We start from the raw sequence: 21,782 nt of genomic DNA on the forward strand, positions 1-21,782 counted from the left end.
ACCCCGTTTGGGGTAAGGGTGAATGTTTACAAAATGGGATAGGCTGAATTACTGCTGGTTTGTAGTTGGTGGAAAGAGGGAGAAAAGAGCCCGGCACATCCTCGTCCTTCCTCTCCTCTTCTTTTTTTTCCCTTTTCTGTTGTCACCATCACATTCCTTGATGTCATTCCTGCCATTGTGAGCTGACAGGCCCTCCCAGCCCTGGTGGACAGACCATAAGTAAATGGGGAGGAAGAGCTGGGAAGGTGGGGGCAGATCACATCAACATCTCGGCGTTGGGCTGGGTCTGCGTGGAGCCTCAGAAATGTTCCCCAGCCCATTCTTCCCAAGAACCAATGAGTAAAATCAGGGGCCTCCCACCTGAGGTCAGGGAACCAGGCCCTGGAGTGGAACTTGGGGTGGAAAATGGCCTTCTTTGTCAACTGATTCATTCTCCAGAATTCAACTTGTTCTCCAACTCGGTGGTGTTTGAAAGCAACTTTATCCAGGTACCCTCATGCAGCTCAGGGCCAGCTGTCTTTCTGTTTCCAAAACCTGTTCCTAGGGGTTGGTTAGGAGATGCTGTGGCTTTTTAAAGCCCTGGAGGTGGGGGAGGAGGGACAAAGAAGCCACCAAAGCTAGAGAAAACCAGAAGGTCTGGGTCCCAAGTTCACCTCCATTTGTGCCTACCATATGATAGAGCTACCTGCAGGTCGTCTGCTTTAAGGAAATTGATTTATGCCTTACAAAAGGAGAGATCAGAGCTCAGTCTCCAGGCAGGGTTCATAGGCCCTTTCTGGGCCACTTGTCCAAACTGGGTAGTTACAGGGAATGAAGGTTGCTGCTAGAAACCCTGCTCTGAAATCCAACCTCCTCACTCTGGGATGGTTTAGAAACAGCCTTGTTTGAAAGCGAAGACACTGGGTAAAAAGGTCTTGCCCAGATCCTACCATTCCCTAAAAGGATGGTGGTGACCAATGGAAGTGAGCCTGGGATGGGACCACTGGGAGTGGAAGGTGATCGTTTTCATAAGTATCAAGTCTTAGGCGGGTGCTGCCTGCCTCCCTCTAGCGGTCTAGCCTGAACCCGTGCTCCTGCGTGGGAGAGCATAACCAGTTGGTCAGCCAGTAAGCACACACTAAACATCACTGAGTGCAGGGCAGGAGGTGCAGAGAAAGATCAGTGTCCCTGGCCAGGAAGTCTATGAGTTTGGTTTACCCGTTATTTGGTAACTGTCTAAGCAAGCTCTATGTCAGAGAGTTTGGTCCAGCTGATGCCCCAGGCATGTGCTGGGGGCATTCAGGGCATTCTCTCTGGACTTTGGCAGTTGAAGAAGGCTTTCCAGAAGGGTCTTAAGCCATTCTTTGAGAGACTGCTGAGATTCTGGTAAGTGGAAGAACAGCGGGGAGGATATCTCAGACAGAGGGGCTTCAAAGTACCTAAGGAAAGGCAGGGAGGCTGGAATGCAAGGTCTGCAAGACACAGACCCATTCAAATGGAGTGGGAAAGCAGCCAGGGGTTATAGGAGAGAAGGCGGAAACAGTTTGAGGTGGGTCTTGGGCTTAATTTGGAGACTCTTCACAGAGCAGTGAGCTACTCCCTAATGGAGTCCCCAGATTCTGGAGAGCTGTGTTCATGGCTCCTGCCGCTCCACGGTCCCTTTGCTGCCCCCCGGGAGATGTGTAGTTGGGTGATCAACTGGCAAACCTGGGGCGAGCTCATTCCTAACATACTCTTGGTGGAGACAGAGCAGTAGCATGGGAAGTCCAGTCTCAGGGTCCAATTTCTAGTCATTTCTATTTGGGTGTAATGATTCATGATTCGGCTGCAAATTTGTTCTCTTAATTTTTTTTTTTTTTTTTTTTTTTTTTTTTTTTTGAGATGGAGTCTCACTCCGTTGCCCTGGTGCGATCTAGGCTCACTGCAACCTCTGCCTCCCGGGTTCAAGCAATTCTCCTATCTCAGCCTCCCGAGTAGCTAGGACTACAGGCGTACACCACCTTGCCCAGCTATTTTTTTTGTGTTTTAGTAGAGACAGGGTTTCACCATGTTGGCCAAGATGGTCTCAATCTCTTGACCTCATGATCCGCCCGATGTGGCCTCCCAAAGTGCTATTTTTTTGGCCTAATATTAAAACTGTTTAGATTCTCTGAATGGACACTAAGTGACCCAGGTAGCAACAAACTCAGAATGTGCTAGGGAGAGACTGACCCCCAGAGAAAAGTTCAAAGTTTGATTTAAAAAAATTTTTTTTGATAGAGACAGGGTCTCACCATGTAGCCCAGGCTCGTCTTGAACTCCTGGCTTCAAGTGATACTCCCGCTTTGGACTTCCAAAGTGCTGGGATTATAGGCGTGAATGACCGCACACAGTCCAAAGTTTACTTGAAGTGATGCAATCCACGTATTAGTTATAGTTTTAGTTGTTGTAGTGGAGTTACACTGCTTCCTCTCTCCCCTTTCCTGCACATCGCCATCACTATCCTCTCAAAGCAGCATCACCCACAAATATTTATTGAGCACTTACTCTCAATACGTACAACCCTCTGTGTTTTGCAGAGGACATGAATTGTATTCCTCAACATGGGCTCCAGGAAGTGTCACTTTTTTTTTTCAAAATCAAAATTCACTTTTCTGGGAACACCATCTGGTCAGGCTGGTGGGAAATTACATTTCAGTCATTCCTGGGGCTTTCCCTTGTCCCCAGTTCCACCAAGGACTGGGCAGTGGTGTTGATGGTTTTACAAAGTCTAGAACATTGACTGGACTTAGTGGCTCATGCCTGTAATCTCAGCACTTTGGGAGGCTGAGAGGGGAAGATCACTTGAGCCCAGGAGTTTGACACCAGTCTGGGCAACATAGTGAGACCCCATCTCTATTTTCTAAAAAAGGTGTAGAGCATTGGGAGAAGGCCCTCTGGCCTTGGGAACACAGGGGTCCCTCCTCATATGTTCCTTACCTGGGTCCCCGTGGCTCCTTAGTGGCCCCAGTTCTTGTGCTTTTCTGCCAGCCGTGCATAGTGAAGTGGGGGTGTCTTAGCTGAGACATTGTGCCCAGTGGTGGGCATCCAGTATCTCTGTCCTGTGATGGCCCCCTTCTGCTTCAAGAGAATAGATCCTCATTCCATTCAAGACCCAGCAACAAGATAGCCCCTCCATCATCCTGGGAGAAGTGCTCCAAACCTCCCTCAACTCAAGCTGTCTGGGTCTTCCCTATTCAACAGCTTTTTCCTCACTTTCCTCCCCTTCTGGGACTTTCTTCACACAATCTCCCTTTTGGGCCATTAGAAACCAGTGCTGGCTTCTCCTACCCAAAGATGGGGGAATGAAAACTTCAATGCCACTCAGCTTTTTCTTGCTAGTGCATCTTTTTACAGTTAGATAAAACAGAGGGGCCGGGCGCGGTGGCTCAAGCCTGTAATCCCAGCACTTTGGGAGGCCGAGACGGGCGGATCACGAGGTCAGGAGATCGAGAGATGATCCCGGCTAACACGGTGAAACCCCGTCTCTACTAAAAAATACAAAAAAATAGCCGGGCGAGGTGGCGGGCGCCTGTAGTCCCAGCTACTCGGGAGGCTGAGGCAGGAGAATGGTGTAAACCTGGGAGGCGGAGCTTGCAGTGAGCTGAGATCCGGCCACTGCACTCCAGCCTGGGTGACAGAGCAAGACTCCGTCTCAAAAAAAAAAAAACAAAAAAAAAACAAAAAAAAACCCAGAGGACCCAGAGAAAGATAATATAGGGTTCCTGCAGCCAAGGACCTTAAAGTATATTTGGGGAGACCAACAAAAATGGTCAATAGCAGGTCAGGGCCCAGCTCAGTGTGCTGCACACCTGCCCCTAAGATGAAGTGCTGCTTTCCAGCATCTGTATCCTTCCACCCCTTGTTTTCTGCTCCTTTCTGACCCACGCACCTGAGGCTGATTTCCAGGTCACTAAGCCCGGGAACTGGAGAGATGTCTGTGAAGGGTCTGCCACCGTGATCCTTGGGGTGACCTCCTCGGTGCCCTCCCTGCCGCTCCCCAATGTCCTCCTGATGGCCAATGTTACCTGGCCCCGGGGTCCGTTTTCCACCTGGAGCACACCTGGTGATGCCCCAGTCATCACCCTCAGCAGGTAAAGGCTTGAGGGAGGGCCGGAAGGGATGGAATGATTGACTGGGATATGCATTGCTTTGTAGCTGGATTTTAGATCAAAAGAAAAGACAGTGTTCTTTAGTGCATAAACCCTGTAGAACTCATTCATTCATTTGTTTAGCAAGTATTTAATATCTTTTTTTTTTTTTTTTTGAGATAGAGTCTCGCTCTGTTGCCCAGGCTGGAGTGCAGTGGCGTGATCTCGGCTCACTGCAAGCTCCACCTCCTGGGTTCACACCATTCTCCTGCCTCAGCCTCCCGAGTAGCTGGGACTATAGGTGCCCGCCACCACACCTGGCTAATTTTTTGTGTTTTTTAGTAGAGACAGGGTTTCACTGTGTTAGCTAGGATGGTCTCAATCTCCTGACCTCGTGATCTGCTTGCCTTGGCCTCCCAAAGTGCTGGGATTACAGGTGTGAGCCACCACGCCCAGCTGTATTTGTTTAGCATCTATATTTACCAAGCACTGTTCTTCGTGCTGGGATAGGGCAGTACACAGTCCTTGTCTCGAACCTGGTTTTTGAGAATCTTAGCTTCCTTTTCTGTAAATGTGTGTGTGTGTGTGTATACGTGTGTGTGTGTGTGTACATGTGTGTACATGCAGACACATTTCCATGTCTTTTAAAATCTTTTTGTAAATATAATTTCAATAATTTCTATTTAGTAATATGAATGAATTAAAATTTACTTGACAAGTCCCTAATATTAGACATTTAGAAATGTTTCTTTTTGTCAATATAGATAGAGGGGGTTTCCAAGGAAAAAGTGGGGATACGAAAGTCAAACACGACTATGAAATCCTGAGATTGAAAAAAAAAATACTAGATATTCAGGAGACATCTATCCTTTTCCTTGCCCTTTCAACACAGTAAGTCAGGATATAGGGAGAAAGAGTCCTAGAAACTGAGTCAGGATATCTTAGTTCCACGTCACACTTAATAAGATCTAAACTTAGGCAAATCACTTAGCCTCTCTAAGCGTCAGCCTCAAAATCTGTAAAGTGGAATTAATCATACTTATCTTGGCAGGGCATAGTGGCTCACATCTGTAATCCTAGCTCTTTGGGAGTCTGAGGTGGGAGGATCGCTTGAAGCCAGGAGTTCAAGACCAGTCTGGGCAACATAGGGAGATCCTGTTTCTACCAAAAAAATACCAAAATAATTAGGTGGGTGTACTGGCACACACCTGTATTCCTACTAAAGTCCTGGAAATTGGAGAGGAGTCAGTCTTAGTAATCACCTCCACTTTCATTACATGAGCTTTCTCCCTTCAGCATCCCCCAGGCAGAGAGGTAGGAGGCCAATGACGCTGAGCCACCTCTAAGTGGGCACCCACATGGTTGATTGAAACCACAGGCTCTCTCATGGGAATGTCCTGATTATGCCCAGGCTTCTCCCCCTGAAGTACGTGGAGCTGCGAATCTACGACCGGCTCCAGCGCATCCTGAGGGTTAGGACAGTGACCGAAAAGATCTACTATCTGAAGCTCCACGAAAAACACCCAGAGATTGTGTTTCAATTCTGGGTCCGCTTGGTGAAAATTCTGCAGAAAGGCCTGTCCATCACCACCAAAGACCCGAGAATCGAATTCACTCACTGCCTGGTGCCCAAGATGCCCACCAGCTCCATAGAAACAACAGTAAGTGGACCTCCCTCCAGGACCTGTTGAGAGATAAGTATATATATGTATATATGTAAGTGTGTGTGTATATATATAGACGTTTCCATGTCTTTTAAAAGCTCTTTGTAAGTATCATTTTGATAATTTCTATTCAGTAGTATGAATGAATTAAAATTTATTTGACCTGTCCCTAATATTGAGACATTTAGAAATGTTTCTGTTTTTTTGAGACAGAGCCATGCCCTGTCACCCGGCTGGAGTGCAATTGCGCCATCTCGGCTCACTGCAACTTCCACCTCCCGAGTTCAAGCGATTCTCATGCCTCAGCCTCCAGAGTAGCTGGGATTACAGGTGTATGCCACTACGCCTGGCTCATTTTTGTATTTTTAGTAGAGATGGGGTTTCACCATGTTGGCCAAGCTGGTCCTGAACTCCTGTCCTCAAGTGATCCACCTGCCTTGGCCTCCCAAAGTGCTGGGATTACAGGTGTGAACCTCTGTGCCTGGCCTGTATTTATTATTGTAAATAATGCTAAAACAAGCATTTATATGTATGATCTACATTTCTGATTATGTTCTCAGATAGGTTTTTAGAAGTAGAATTCAAAGAGCATGAACGTTTTCAAGGCTCTTAACACACATTGCTAGATTATTTCCATAAATATCATACCAAATTATACTCTCACCAATAATATGAGTGTCTGTGGGCCGGGTGTGGTGGCTCACGCCTGTAATCCTAACACTTTGGGAGGCCAAGACAGGTGGATCACCTGAGGTCAGGACTTCAAGATCAGCCTGCCCAACATGGCGAAACCCTGTCTTTACTAAAAATACAAAACTTAGCCCGGCATAGTGGCAGGCCCCTATAATGCTACTTGGGAAGCTGAGGCAGGAGTCACTTAAACCCGGGAAGTGAAGGTTGCAGTGAGCGGAAATCGTGCCACGTTACTCCAGCCTGGGTGAAAGAGTGAAACTCCATCTCAAAAAAAAAAAAAAAAAAAAATAGTATTTTACTGCATATCCTATTACAATTGAGCAGTAAACGTTTTAATAAATTTCCTAGTATAATAGGTAAAAAAGTGGCATTCTCTGATTTTCAATGAGTTTCAGCATTGTTACATTGTTATGTATTTATAGTCATATATATAATACAATATTATTTTAATATATTTTATATATATATTAATGCCATATATATGGCACTGTCTATTGTGTTCTTTGGCCATTTTTCTATTGGCAATCTTGTGTTTCTCTAAATTGATTTGTAAAAGAAAACTTTTTTTTTTTTTTTGAGATGGAATCTCACTCTGTTGCCAGGCTAGAGTGCAGTGGTGCAATCTTGGCTCACTGCAACCTCTGCCTCCCGGGTTCAAGTGATTCTCCTGCCTCAGCCTTCCGAGTAGCTGGGACTACAGGCGTGCACCACCACACCCAGCTAACTTTTGTATTTTTAGTAGAGATGGTGTTTCATCATGTTGGCCAGTATGGTCTCGATCTCTTGACCTCGTGATCCAACCGCCTCGGCCTCCCAAAGTGCTGGGATTACAGGCGTGAGCCACTGTGCCCGGCCTATAGTAAAACTTTTTATACATCAGGATTTTTGACCCTTACAAGTTTTTGCAAATATTTCCTCAAATATTTGCCCTTCCTCTTTGGTTTATTTAGGGTACGTCTTTGATACACATAAGACCTTTCCAGGTCCTGCTTGGTATAGAAGCACAGGAAGGAAGGTCAATAGATTGGACTGTCCAAAACCTTCAGATTTCAGAATCTGAATGCTTTCCTCCTCCCACTTAAGTTCTGTGCTTCAGGTATGTTATTGACTTTGAAGGTCAGCAGTTTTATAGCCTGACAGCTCTGCTTCTGAACATTCAGATCTGTACTCTGGACAGAGTAGCCACCATAGTTGACCAGGGAGTGGGTGTGACCCTGCCAGGGGTCCCATTTTTTGTTGGATGATTCTCGGGGCTTAATGCTGAAGGAACAGGTTCCCAGGGCTAGGGTGTGAAACTCAACTGTAATATCACAAACCCCTTCAAAGTTCTACCCCAAGGAGGCCAAGAACTCTCTGAGCAGACCTATCCATCTGACGCTAAATTTCTCCATCCAGCCTGAAAACAGCCTCCTGTCATCCCCCCAGCCTAGCGAGTCCCTCGTGCTGCTGGCGGCTGAGCAGACCAGTGGCAGTTTCTCACAGCTCTCAGGAAAGCTCCAGCTCACAGCAGACAGGTGGGTCCTCTGTGGGGTCAGCTCCAGATCCCTTCCTCCAGCGTGAAGTCATGGGATCAATGACACCCTCTACCAATCTATCTCAGTTCCTTCTTTGTATTTTAGATAGTCATGCACATGGCTTTTTCTGTCAATTTTATTGTAAGCCTGCCTTTGAAAATAAGGTCTTTGGCTCTTTGATCTGAATATTCACTCCTTAGGCAAAATCCAGTGTTTTCTAACGACAGGTGTTCAATAAAAGGAATGAGGGATGAGAAAATCAATTCAAAGAAGTGAAGCTAACAAAGCAGGCTCATGGTGGAGTTAGCTATTGACTATTTCCAATCCAAGCTCACAAGGATCCCTGGGGTAAAACCCTAGTTCTCTTTGCCTCATCTGCCTCTTCTTTTATTGTTTTCTTTTTGCTTCTTTTCTTTTTTTTTTTTGGAAGACAGAGTTTCACTCTTGCTGCCCAGGCTGGAGTGCAATGGTGTGATGTCGGCTCACTGCAACCTCCACCTTCTGGGTTCAAGCGATTCTCTCGACTCAGCCTCCCAAGTAGCTGGGATTACAGGCACCTGCCACCACACTCAGCTAATTTTTTGTATTTTTAGTAGAGACAGGGTTTCACCATGTTGGCCAGGCTGGTCTCGAACTCCTGACCTCAGGTGATCCACCCACCTTGGCCTCCCAAAGTGCTGGAATTACAGGCGTGAGTCACTGTGCCTGGCCCTCACCAGCCTCTTCTGCAAAACGGACAGAATAAGGGAAACTACTGGTAGCTCCAAAGTCTCATTAATTTACTAATAATTGTATTAGATTCTTTCTGTAAAAAGTGATAGAAACTCAAAGTAAGATAGTGCAACCAATATGCTGCACAAATGCAACTTGTAGGGTATCATCAGAATGCAAATTTATTTTGTCTGCCCTTCATAACTTTTTCAGTGGCAGAAGTTTTCCTCTTGCCCCTGGATAAAAGCTGGATTTCTGGGCAGGCTACATAGCATATGGGCTCTCTCTGAGAATATAAAAGCTCCTTTGGTCCATTTAAATTGCAAAAGCAGCCTCAATTCTGAAATTAAAATATCTAATGTCTGAAAATTAATAAAACCCTGAACTTATCACATCTTCTCCTTACCCTCAGTCTGGCTCCCTATCAAGGTGACCTTTCCTAGCGGGGAACTGGGTTGTCACTCTTCTTCTCTTTCTGTTTCCTAATATTTAAAGCTAACTTTTTTCTCTTAGGAGCTTTCTTTCTTTTTTCTTTTTCCTCCTTTCTTTCTTTTCTTTCTCTTTCCTTTCCCCCTCCCCTCCCCTCCCCTCTCCTCTCCTCTCCTTTGCATTCCAACAGTGTCTCACTCTGTTGCCCAAGCTGGAGTACAGTGCCATGATCTTGGCTCACTACAGCCTCAATCTCCTGGGGTCAAGCAGTCCTCCCACCTCAGCCTCCCAAGTAACTGGGACTACAGGCATGCACCACCATGCCTGGTTAATTTTTTAAATTTTTAGTAGAGACAAGGTCTTGCTATGTTGCCCAGGCTGGTCTCAAACTCCTGAACCGAAGTGATCCTCCCACCTTGGCCTCCTAAAGTGCTGGGATTATAGTCATGAGCCATTACAACTGGCAAGGAGCTTTCTTGGGTTCTTTGAAATCTCCTTTCTGGCCCCTCAACTGCAACACCTCCCTTTCATCTGGCCACACTGTGCCCCCCCACCCTCACCCCCACCCTCCCAGCCATGGCTCTGCAGGGGCCATGCCCCCCAGGCACTAGCTATCCCCTCACCCCTTTAAGGAGTCCTCTTGGGTAGGGCTTACAGTGGCTCCAGGCTGGTGTGCACGTGCTCGTGCTCTCTCTCTCTCTCTCTCTCTCTCTCTCTCTCTCTCACAGCCCACATCTGACCTTCAGGAAACATCCTCTCATATTTTGACCAGCCACTGGAGAGGAGGACCTTGCTTCCTAGGCACAGAAGCAACTCTTCTCCCAGAGCCCAGGAGCCACAGCTCAAGCTCCCTGGGTTGACCCAGGAAGGCTCTCTCTTTCAGCTTGAGGAGAAGGAGGCAGCAGTTCTTTACAAAGGACTCTCTCCCCATGTGACAACCCAAGCCCTTGGTTACCAAGACTGGTAATCCCTCAGGCCCCCCAGCTCACTCTCACTTCTCTGATCTTAAATTTTTGGTCCCTGGGATTTTGTCTTTGAGTCATAATACGTTATATTCTCAACACATCAAAGTAGTACTTAAGGTCTGAAAAGTTGTTTGTTCCTCCAGCAGAGCAGGCCTTAGCTCCAGGCTCCCTCCTCCTCCTCCCGTGTGGCTTTCTCTCCTTGGGTTGCCTTTAACATTATTCCATATATGCATATTGTGCCCCGCATTTCCATACATGTGCTTAAAGCACTGGCGCTGGAAAAAGCCATAACTAGAAAGAGAGTTTTTTTGTTTTGTTTTGTTTGAGAAGGAGTCTCACTCTGTCATGCAGACTGGAGTGCAGTGGTGCCATCTCGGCTCACTGCAAGCTCCACCTCCTGGGTTCAAGCGATTCCCATGCCTCAGCCTCCTGAGTAGCTGGGATTACAGGCATGTGCCACCATGCCCAGCTAATTTTTGTATTTTTAGTACAGACGGGGTTTCACCATATTGGCCAGGCTGGTCTTGAACTCCTGACCTCAAGTGATCCGCCCACCTCGGCCTCCAAAAGTGCTAGGATTATAGGCGTGAGCCACTGCACCCACCCAAAGGTGGTTTTTAAGTTAAATTTTAACAATGTTTTCGTTTTCTTCTATTGCTTTCAATAACCCCAAAATTCCCTGGGCTCCAACAGGAACAATGACACTGCCATTGAAATAGACAACCGCAGCTGCTACAAGATACCCTCACCAGTGGCATCTCCAATCAATTTGAATATACCCATGAGAGCTGTCTTGAGCCACAGCCTCTGGGAACAAGAGGATCCGGATGAGCACCTTCTACAAGTTCCTGTAGCCAGTTCCCTAGGAGAGCACTTCTTGGGACCCTGACACCTAGGCAAAACATGCTCTTCCTGGCATGCGTGTACTTGTACTTGCTACCACCTCTTATAATGCTCCTTTCCCACTGTGAGCCGAGTGACCATGGGAGAGGTAAGATGGTGTTTCCAACAAGGTGCTTCTGTGCTTCCACCAATAAACTTCCAAGTGAGTCCCTAATTGTTACAGGTTGTGCTATAGGGAGGCTCCAGTTTGGGAAAGGACTGACTGAGAACAGGAGCAGTTTTTGGAAAAATAGGTGGGAAAAGTTACTATCTGTGTATTATTCCATTCTTGTATTGTTATAAAGAACTACTTAAGACTGGGTAATTTTATTTATTTATTTATTTATTTATTTATTTATTTATTTATTTATTTTGGAGATAGAGTCTTACTCTGTCACCAGGCTGGAATACAGTGGCGTGATCATGGCTCACTGCAACCTCCACCTCCTGGGTTCAAGCAATTCTTGTGCGTCAGCCTCCCAAGTAGCTGGGACTACAGGCACCCAATATACCTGGCTAATTTTTTGTGTTTTAGTAGAGATGGGGTTTCACCATGTTGCCCAGGCTGGTCTCCAACTCCTGAGCTCAGGCCATCCACTCACCTTGGCCTCTCAAAGGGCTAGGATTACAGGCGTGAGCCACCAGGCCCAGCCTCAAGACTGGGTAATTTATAAAGAAAAGAGGCTAATTGGCTCATGGTTCCCTAGGCTGTACAGGAAGCATGGCTGGGGAGGCCTCAGGAAACTTACAATGAAGGCAGAAGACAAAAGAGAAGCAGACCTGTCCTACATGGCTGGAGCAGGAGAAAGAAACAAGGAGGAGGTGCTACACACTTCTAAACAACCAGATCTCATGAGAACTCATTATCATGAGAATAGCAAGGAGGAAATCCACCCCCATGATCCAATCATCTCCCACCGGCCACCTCCTCCAACACTGGGGATTAAATTCCACATGAAATTTGGGCAGGGAGACAGATCCAAATCATATAGTAGTCTGCTCAATTGAAACCACACAATAGCCAAGTAAAGCCAAGAAAGCCAGTCCAAGACTGGCTTGGAAAGGGCCTCTGAGGAGAGGAAAGGGCCACTGAGGAGAAATCAATTTTCAAAGGGGCAGGGGGAAATAGAGGCCCGAGCTACTACAAGCCCAAAATAAAATAAATCCTGAGAAGGATGGCAACCAGCTGGAAGATTCTTTTGTGTTGCTCCATTATCTCAAGCAAGAAATTGAGTCTTTGGCTGGGCACAGTGGCTCATGCCTGTAATCCTAGCACTTTGGAAGGCTGAGGTGGGTGGATCACTTGAGGTCAGGAGTTCGAGACCAGCCTGACCAACATGGCAAAACCCTGTCTCTACCCAAAATACAAAAATTAACTTGACGTGGTGGTACACGCCTGTAGTCCCAGCTACTCAGGAGGCTGAGGCAGGAGAATTACTTGAACCAGGAGGCAGAGCTTGCAGTGAGCCAGGATCATGCCACTGTGCTCCAGCCTGGGTGACAGAGCCAGACTCCATCTCAAAAAAAAATAAAATAAAATAAATTAGGTCTTCCTCGCCCCACTCCCTGTGTTAGTATAAAGCTATGAAGGCTCCCCCGACCCATACAACATTTTGTTGCTAATGAAAACATGGTAAGGAAGATATTGACTGTCCATCACCAGAAATCCTGATTGATTTGACTATTTCTACCCAGAACCTAATGAAAGTGAACTGGAAGACATGGCATCTTTGAGTATTGGGAATGGGGCAGGAGCTTTGGCCAACCTTTGTACACGTAGGGAGTATCTACAAGGAAAATACCACCACTCCTTTTTTTTTTTGAGATAGAGTCTTGTTCTGTTGCCCAGGCTGGAGTGCAGTGGTGTGATCTTGGCTCACTGCAACCTCCGCCTCTCAGGTTCGAGTGATTCTTGTGCCTCAGCCTCCCAAGTAGCTGGGGTTACAGATATGCACCACCAGCCGGGCTAATTTTTGTATTTTTAGTAGAGACAGGGTTTCTCCACGTTGGCCAGGCTGGTCTCGAACTCCTGACCTCAGGTTATCCACCCTCCTCGGCCTCCCAAAGTGCTGGGATTACAGGCATGAGCCACCACGCCCAGCCCCACCATGCCCATTCCAATATTTAATAAGTATTCGTCAAGCTCCTGCGAGGGGCTAGACACTGCGTTTGATGCTAAGTATACTGGAGAGAACAAGACAGATGGACAAGTTACCTGCCTTTAGGGAGGGTCTGGGAGAGATGCCAAGCCCTATGTTGGAGACATAGGGAAGCCATTAATGTTGACCTGATGTCTGAGCCACCCAGCCTGCAAATGAAGGCTGGAGGCCCTGCTTTCCAGCATATGTGGTTCACATCCTGTGTGGTGCAGAGAGAAAGAACATGGTTGCCCTCTCTCTTGTGCGTGCTCGGTTGTGCTGAGTAGTCAAATCTGGCTGAATTGAGTCAGAAAAGACATCTGAGCTAAGAGGATGCCTGATGCTTGTTGGTTTTGTCTTGCCTCCAGTAAAATTAAAAACAAGTTTCCTTTCAGCATGTTACAATCGAATAAGCTGAGCATTGTTGGTGCTGGTGTGGGACATCTAGAAGCTGAACTTAGAAGAGACTACTGTGCGGCATGATTGTACTTCCCAGTGCATGCCTGTTGTCCTGGTATCATTATTAATACATACCCATTTCACCCTGAGAAGTGTCCCTCAGTGAATCACAAATCATGTGGCCACCCTATCTATATGGCATGCTTACAAATGTTTAAAAGGCTTGTCATCCCCACTTCTTTGTCTTGGTTTAAGCCTTCATTAGCCCTCACCTAGACTATTATGTTAATAGCAACCCCAGACTAGGCACGGTAGCTCACACCTGTAATCCCAGCACTTTGGGAGGCCGAGGTGGGTGGATCACAAGGTCAGGAGTTCAAGACCAGCCTGTCCAATATGGTGAAACCCCATCTCTACTAAAAATACAAAAATTAGCTGGGTGTGGTGGCACACACCTGTAGTCCCAGCTACTCGGGAGGCTGAGGCAGAAGAATCACTTGAACCCGGGAGGCGGAGGTTACAGTGAGCAGAGATGGTGCCACCGCACTCCAGCCTGGGCGACAAAGCCAGACTCCATCTCAAAAAACAATAAAATAAAATAAAATAGTAACCCCAATTGGTCTCCCAGACTTTATCATAATAGTAGCTAACATCTTTAGAAATTTGCTATCTTCCAAGCACTATACTGACTTTACAAAGATCACTAAACCACAGCACAAGCCATTGAGAAGCAGATCTTATTATTACATTTTATAAATGATAAACCGGAGCCACAGAGAGGTTCAAGAACTTGCTTAAGGTCACACAGGTAGGAAGTAGCAGAGCCAGGACTTGAAGCCAGTCTGTCTAACTTCAAAGTCCAAATTACTCTTGATGGCTCTCCAATGTCTTCCCAACTCATTCCCTTTTCATACCTCTAACAGAGCAACCTTTTTGACACATAAATCTGACAGGAAGGACCAGGCATGGTGGCTCATACCTGTAATCCCAGCACTTTGGAAGGCTGAGGTGGGCAGATCACTTGAAGTCAGAAGTTTGAGACCAGCCTGGCCAACGTGGTGAAACCGTCTCCACTAAATATGTCAAAATTAGCTGGGCATGGTGGTGCGTGTCTGTAGTCCCAGCTACTCAGAGGCTGAGGCAGGAGAATCTCTTGAACTGGGGAGGCAGAGGTTGAAGTGAGCCGAGATCACTCCGCTGCGCTCTAGCCTGGACAACAGAGTGAGACTCTGTCTCAAAAAAAAAAAAAATCTGACCGAGCTTGCCCTTAATAAAACCAAACCCTCTGACATGAAATGTCCAGGCTCCTGCCTCTCTCTCCAGCCTCTCCACTGGCCACTGCTGCTGTAGAATCTTATGCTCCCACCATGCCAAATTTCTTGTGGTTCCCTAAATGCACCATGTTTTAAGATACTTCGAGGACATTGTATACACTTTTGTTCTACCTGAGATACCTTTGCTTACTTTCTCCACCTGTTGCCCTCATGACACTTATCTTTATTGATGGATTTCTTCAATGCTACTATTGTGCCTTACATGTGCCTTGTATTATAGCATTTTTATAGCATTTCTCACCCAATTGTGGCTATTTGTTTACATGTCTGTCTCCCTGGTGGAGCTATGAACTCTTTGATAACAGATGCCATTTTATGTCAGACTTCTTTGGTTGCCAGTAAGAGAAGCTGACTCTAATCTAAACCAAAAGGGATTCATTGGATGGTTGTAGGTTGGCTCACAGAATCAAGAGGACAACTGCGGAGCCGGTCTTGGAACGCTCTGACACCAGAACAGCTCTGCGAATTCAGATAAGGGTAGTGAATTGACCATTTCATCAAATGCTGCAGCAGGCTGGGTGGTTTCCCTAAAGGAAATTGAGGTGTGTTACAAGAAGACCAATAGGGGAACAGGTATCTGGTGGCTGATAATAACAAATTTCCACGGCAGTCTCTGTTCTCTGTTGGAAGAGGTACTCCACCATGGTCCTTGAGCATCTCTACACATTCTTGCTAAGCGTGTCAAATTTCAAGTCCTAATTGTCCTCTGTCTCTGGGGGAGGGGACAGGTTTGGTTACTGTTTGTTGTAAAAATTACTGAGCCTTTCGCCATGGATGCCTCAGCTGTATGCAAAACCCCTTGTGTTGCTGGGGGATAGGGCAACTGGTTCAGCCATGCTGGTGCTTCTGCTGTTTGCTGTTGGCAATAAACTATACTGTTTTTGTTCATTGAATCTCTGCCTACTTTGCGCACCTAAGTGATCATGGTAAGTCAACCTGCATGCTTGCTTAGTCATTTTTTTAGAATATTGTTACTCCTTGACATCCTCTATGAAACCTAGATTCTTCTCTGACACTGTCCAAACCCACGTACAATCTCTTTTTTTTTTTTCTTTTTTCTTTTTTTTTGGAGATTAAGTCTTGCTCTGTCACCCAGGCTGGAGTGCAGCAGTGCAATCTCGGTTCACTGCAACCTCCGCCTCCCAGGTTCAAGCAATTCTCCCGCCTCAGCCTCCTGAGTAGCTGGGTTTACAGGCACGTGCCACCACATCCAGCTAATTTTTGTATTTTTAGTAGAGATAGGGTTTCACTGTGTTGGCCAGGATGGTCTCAATCTCCCTACCTCATGATCTGCCCACCTTGGCCTCCCAAAGTGCTGGGATTACAGGCATGAGCCACCACACCCGCCCCCCTTGGTTTCTTTCTTACCTTTGTATTCTAAAACTTCTAGACCAAACAGTAAATACAAATGTCACAAGCATACCCTATGCACAAAAATGAGAGAAGGATTAATTTAAATAACATACATCACTGCAGAGAAAGAAATACAGGTGAAAGTTTTAGTTCTTTCTGCTTCTTGGTTACAAGTCAGTAGTAGTTGTTATTTATGACTTCCCTCATATACTACCATTCCAGGTACCTCTTGTTTTGACCGGGTTTGTTCCCTCGTAGGGAGTCCACAAACTTTCACTCCTGAAAAGCCCAAGCCCTTGATGGTTTTACACATGTAGAGCTGTGTGATCTTCTTTTGACTCAGCAGGAGCTGTAAAGAGGCATCTCAGTTTCCTCTGAGTACCACTCCTACTTCCCTCTGCCCCCATTCTGTAGAGCCGTCTTTTTGCTTTTCATGATAACGGTCAATCTGCTTCAACAACTCCAAAACTCCCTTCTACACATAACACCATGCTCTCCTAATGGCAGGAGGAGCCAAAAACGGCAGCCACAGCTCAGTTTTCAGTTAGTGGAATGATTTTTGTGCCCCTGGTGAAATCACTTTCACCCTTAGGTATTAAAATCTCCAAACTTCATATACACAATTAAAAATTATTTTTTCTTTTTAAAAAATCTTTTCCTATGTGTTCTATGCAGTTTTTCATACAACTCTTTCTTAAGAAACTCCTAGAGGATATACTCCATTAAAATGAAGCCAACTCAGAAAAACACGGCTCCAGGAAAGGGGTGGGTTCAATGTAGGAAAAAAGTGAAGGCAGTATCAGGTGAAGAGAGATGAAGAGAGAGTCCAGAATGACAGAAGAACAGCAGCGCCAGAAAGCAGTCAGCTCTTACTGGAGCAGGGGAGAGGACTCTGCAAAATGCATCTCCACAGAGATCAAATTGATGGAATACCTGATGTGTTTGAATGCACTGAGAGATTTACACTTATGGCAAAGTTTAGGGTTGTGTTAGGAATAGGACTATTAAACCAAGCAAACAAAAATATATTAACTCCAAGAGGAAGAAGTTGTACAAAAAAAGAGAAATGTAACTCAAGCATGTACTGTATCTTTGACTATTCATAATATTGTACACATTGACTATAGATTGAATCAAAAGGATGACTGAAAGGCAATTCGTGGTATGGGGGAAAGGGGAAGGGAAAAAGGTGAAGATTAAACTCTCCTCTTCTATGGCTGGAAGTTCTGTGCCCCAGAATTCCCTTGGTTCCTGCATGTTCTCCAAGCTGATCTACATCTAGCAGCTCATCACCTCTGGTTTCCAGGTGGGTTTGGCCAGTGGGAAGCCCGGGCAGGAGATCAGAGAGGATGAGGAGAATGGGGTAAGGACAACTATTTCCTCCCTTGTGGTGACATAAGGTAGGCTGTTAACAGAGGGAAACTGTCAGAAGCATTTGAACCAGAGCAACTCCATCTTGAATGGGGGCTGGGTAAAATAAGGCTGAGACCTACTGGGCTCCATTCTAATGGAGGAGGTCAGGCATTCTTAGTCAAAGGATGAGATAAGAGGTCGGCACAAGATACAGGTCACAAAGACACCACTTGATAAAACGGGTCACAGTAAAGAAGCCAGCTAAGAACCCCCAACACTAAGATGGTGACAAAAGTGACCTCCGGTCGTCCCGCTGCTAATTATATGCTAATTATAATGCATTAGCATGCAAAAGGACTACTATTCTCTAATAAACTTGCTTTCACTTTATGGACTCACCCTGAATTCTTCTTGGGTTCAAGAACCCTCTCTTGGGGTCTGGATCAGGACCCCTTTCCTGTAACAAAACTGCTCCTCTCGTGGTGGCTTCCTCTGCTAGACTCTCCCGGGTCCAGTAACCACTCCTTCCCTTTACCCTTCAGATCCCTGGTATGGACTTAGCTAGCTGGATGCCCCCTTCCTGAATTGTGTAACGTGAGCAGGAACGTCACTCATCTCCATGCAGGCGTCCTAGTGGGGACACCATCCTGGCAAGGCAGTGCCCGCCATGAGACAGTCGCTGGGCTTCCCTCCAGCTTACTGCTTTTTGGTTCTGGCCTATTCTTCATGCCTGGTTCTTTTAACCTTCAGTTGGTGTGAAGAGCTCCCCAATAGTCTTCCAACAAATTCCCTTCTGCTTGGGTTGGCTGCATGTTTTCTATGTGTACAACCATGAAGTCTAATTGGTGTGGTTCTGTGCCCAGAAACGTGGATGCTGCGTAGGGAAACGTGCCAGCCATATGTGTCTATTCATTGTGTATCTGCCAGTGCCTGGGTCCTACTAGACTGACCCAGTTAAAGTGTCTATTTCTTGTTAAGTAAATCCGTTTCTGCCATAGCCAGCTCTGGCTGCTCCACACTGTTTCTCCCTCAAAACGAGGGAAGAAACAACAGCCCATGCTGACTGGGCTCATCCTTGAAGTTGATTTCTCAGAATCTATTTCTTAGATGAAAACAACACCACACATGGGATTGGTAAAACTTCTAACGGCCAATACACATACCATTTAAAAGAGAAAAGAAACAAAACATTGTTATCCAGAGTTAATTATACTCTACCAGGACAAGACATCTGCAAAAACAATCCCCAAGACAATGTAAAACTGCATCTTAAAGTTTCTGACATGGAATTCAGAGAAAAGAGAAAATGTCCTCAAAGAATAACACCCAAATGGACCCTCTTAAAAGATGTGGTGGAAATGATAGGAAAGCTTCACAAATGCCTTTGTAAGTCTTGAGAAAAATAATAAGCAGCAGGTTAATTAGGGCTGTACTGGTGTTGGTGAGGCAGTAGGCAGGGAAGCAGAGAAGCTGGAAGCATGATGGTATAGAAACACGTGGCTCTGCCGGGCGCGGTGGCTCAAGCCTGTAATCCCAGCACTTTGGGAGGCCGATACGGGTGGATCACAAGGTCAGGAGATCGAGACCATCCTGGCTAACACGGTGAAACCCCGTCTCTACTAAAAACTACAAAAAACTAGCCGGGCGTGGTGGCGGGCGCCTGTAGTCCCAGCTACTCGGGAGGCTGAGGCAGGAGAATGGCGTGAACCCGGGAGGCGGAGCTTGCAGTGAGCTGAGATCCAGCCACTGCACTCCAGCCTGGGCGACAGAGCGAGACTCCATCTCAAAAAAAAAAAAAAAAAAAAGAAAAAGAAACACGTGGCTCTGGGGGATTCATTAGTGACCTCCCAGAAATACAGGTTATCAATTTAGAAAAAATAAAACACAAGTGGCTCAACTCGAGAAATCCAAGACCATGGCTTCAAAAGTGGTTCCAATCACTGAGAGTGGCAAAGCTTCATAATTTAAAATGAACATTTAGAATTATTAAGGCTGAAGCCCTTTGCAGAAGCTATAACTTGAAACCACCAGAATTACCACAATCTACAGATAGTCTAAGAGAAGGCAGTTCTGGATTTTGCTGTCTGTGATTCCTGCCTGATTTAGAACAAATCAATTTATTTCCCCATTGCAGATACAGATAATTTTCTTTTAGTAAACTGAATTTTAAAATTATGTCCAAACAAAACAGTTTCGTGGTATTAATAATTGCAACAGCAACCAGAAACACACCATGTATCCATGACATGCAAAGAAATAGTCACAGTTGGTGTATTCTAAGTTGCTTTTATACCTTTCTAAACTCTCCAAATTAAGCACACTGCCTTGAACAAGGAAGGAAAGGAATGTCTGTGACATCCATCCCTCCTCTCACTCCGTTCTAGGGCCATATCTGGATGCAGGAGGAATGTGGTGTTTTGGAGTCCTGCCACTCTGTCTGCAGTCATCGTGGAGCTGAAGCTTAAGTTCCATGAGCAGAAGCTGCTGGAGCAGGTGGACTTCCTGAACTGGGAGGTCACGGACCACAACCTGCATGGGCTGCCTCCCTGGCTGCAGAGGGAAGCTGACCCGTGCTGCAGCCAGCGGAGCCTGGGATGCCAGAGCTGCCCAAGCGCTGCTGCACAAGCTGTATGCTCTGGGCCTGGTGCCCACACACGGCTTGCTCGAACTCTGCGACATCGTCAGGGCTTTGTCCAGGCCTTGTCCTTGTCCTTGTTGCCGCTGCCTCCACCCCACCATTCTCCTCAGGCTGCAGGGCCTTCATGGAGCAAGGCCATGTGCTCGTGGGCCCCGGATGTGGTTACCGACTCCACCTATCTTTGTCACGTGCCGCATGGAGGACTTTGTCACCTGCGTCTGCTCATCCAAGATCCAGCAACACATGCTGTCATACAACAGGGAGTGCAATGACTTCGATCTGGAAGCCTAGCTGGTCTCCCAGTCCCCACAGCTGCCTGTCTTTTACAGATGGGAAAACCAATGCTGGAGATTCTATGAGGGCGCTCCCCCGAAGACTGTCAGCTGGTTGTAGGTTCTTAGGTTCCTCAATGGCAGGCCATGCACAGAGCCAAGGAGGGGAGAGGGCATGGTCCCTGTTTTCCAGGAAATTTTCTTAGTATTCTTAGTACTTGGACTACTGATTATTAAATGACTGTGCCTTGGGAGACAGTGAAAAGTGGTTTGGTTGCCGCACTGCAGAATTTTCAGCTTCTGGTGTTGGAAACTTTGTAGTGTAAAAGCAAGAACTCCGGCCGGGCACGGTGGCTCACGCCTGTAATCCCAGCACTTTGGGAGGCCGAGGCGGGCAGATCACTTGAGGTCAGGAGTTCAAGACTAGCCTAGCCAACATGGTGAAACCCCATCTCTACTAAAAAATACAAAAATTATCCGGGCATGATGGTGGGCGCCTGTAATCCCAGCTATTTGGGAGGCTGAGGCAGGGACAATTGCTTGAACCCGGGAGGCGGAGGTTGCAGTGAGTTGAGATTGTGCCACTAGACTCCAGCCTGGGAGAGAGAGTGAGACTCTGTCTCAAAAAAAAGAAAGAAAGGAAGAAAGGAAGAAAGGAAGAAAGGAAGAAAGGAAGAAAGGAAGAAAGGAAGAAAGAAAGAAAGAAAGAAAGAAAGAAAGAAAGAAAGGAAGGAAGGAAGGAAGGAAGGAAGGAAGGAAGGAAGGAAGGAAAGGAAAGAAAGAAAGAAAGAAAAAGAAGGAAAGAAAGAAAGAAAGAAAGAAAAAACCCGGCACATGGACTTTAGTCCACGTGTAACATATAACCCAAGATAATGTAAGTAAACTTTGATAGGACAATTCTATAAGGGGTACTGATCACAAGTATTTTTCCTCTCTGAGCATAAGAATTCAGTCCACCCAGTCCATGCATCTATATATAACAATATTTGGGAGGTTATAAGCACAGGAAAAGGGTTTGTGGAGAGTGACTAAACTCACAAACTGAAATAAAGACTAAATATATTTTGCAAGGCAGTTAATTTAGGCATAAATATAGTCACTCAATTGTGAATATCACGCATGGAGTTCTGAAGGCTGAACTTCCAGCCTTCTTCACTAAAGACTGAAATTTGCTTTGCTCAGATCTTTTCTGGACTCCTTTCTTCCTAGGTCCCTTGATCTTTGTGTACTCACATTATCTTCATAGCAAGTTGGCTTCTTGCTTTAAGGTCTATACCAGTCTCATGTTTAGCTGCAAACAATGAGAACCCAATCAACAAGGGCTTAAGTAACTCTATTCACTATGTCTA

General features: G+C 46.1%; 1 protein-coding gene across 2 annotated transcripts; it reads left to right on the plus strand.

Annotated features, from left to right (window-relative positions):
- The first annotated feature begins 229 nt into the window (after nucleotides 1–229).
- Nucleotides 230–15,710, plus strand: GARIN1A (golgi associated RAB2 interactor 1A). Of its 2 annotated transcripts, XM_028846259.2 has the most exons (6): nucleotides 230–488; nucleotides 1,307–1,365; nucleotides 3,907–4,091; nucleotides 5,500–5,749; nucleotides 7,841–7,959; nucleotides 10,758–15,710. In XM_028846259.2, the coding sequence occupies exons 3-6, from the start codon at nucleotides 4,012–4,014 to the stop codon at nucleotides 10,951–10,953; spliced, it is 645 nt and encodes a 214-aa protein (XP_028702092.2). In that variant the 5' UTR covers nucleotides 230–488; nucleotides 1,307–1,365; nucleotides 3,907–4,011; the 3' UTR covers nucleotides 10,954–15,710. The 2 variants fall into 2 exon arrangements, with proteins under 2 accessions (XP_028702092.2, XP_014990348.2); XM_015134862.3 differs by lacking the exon at nucleotides 1,307–1,365.
- The last annotated feature ends 6,072 nt before the right edge of the window (nucleotides 15,711–21,782 follow it).

The sequence above is a fragment of the Macaca mulatta genome, chromosome 3 (genome assembly GCF_049350105.2).
Source record: "Macaca mulatta isolate MMU2019108-1 chromosome 3, T2T-MMU8v2.0, whole genome shotgun sequence".
Lineage (NCBI taxonomy): Eukaryota > Metazoa > Chordata > Mammalia > Primates > Cercopithecidae > Macaca > Macaca mulatta.

Coding starts and splice junctions, on each gene's coding strand:
- GARIN1A (XM_015134862.3), top strand. CDS start 336: ATGAGTAAAATCAGGGGCCTCCCACCTGAGGTCAGGGAACCAGGCCCT. Junction 489..3,906: donor TTGAAAGCAACTTTATCCAG/GTACCCTCATGC, acceptor GCTGATTTCCAG/GTCACTAAGCCCGGGAACTG. Junction 7,960..10,757: donor CTCCAGCTCACAGCAGACAG/GTGGGTCCTCTG, acceptor GGGCTCCAACAG/GAACAATGACACTGCCATTG.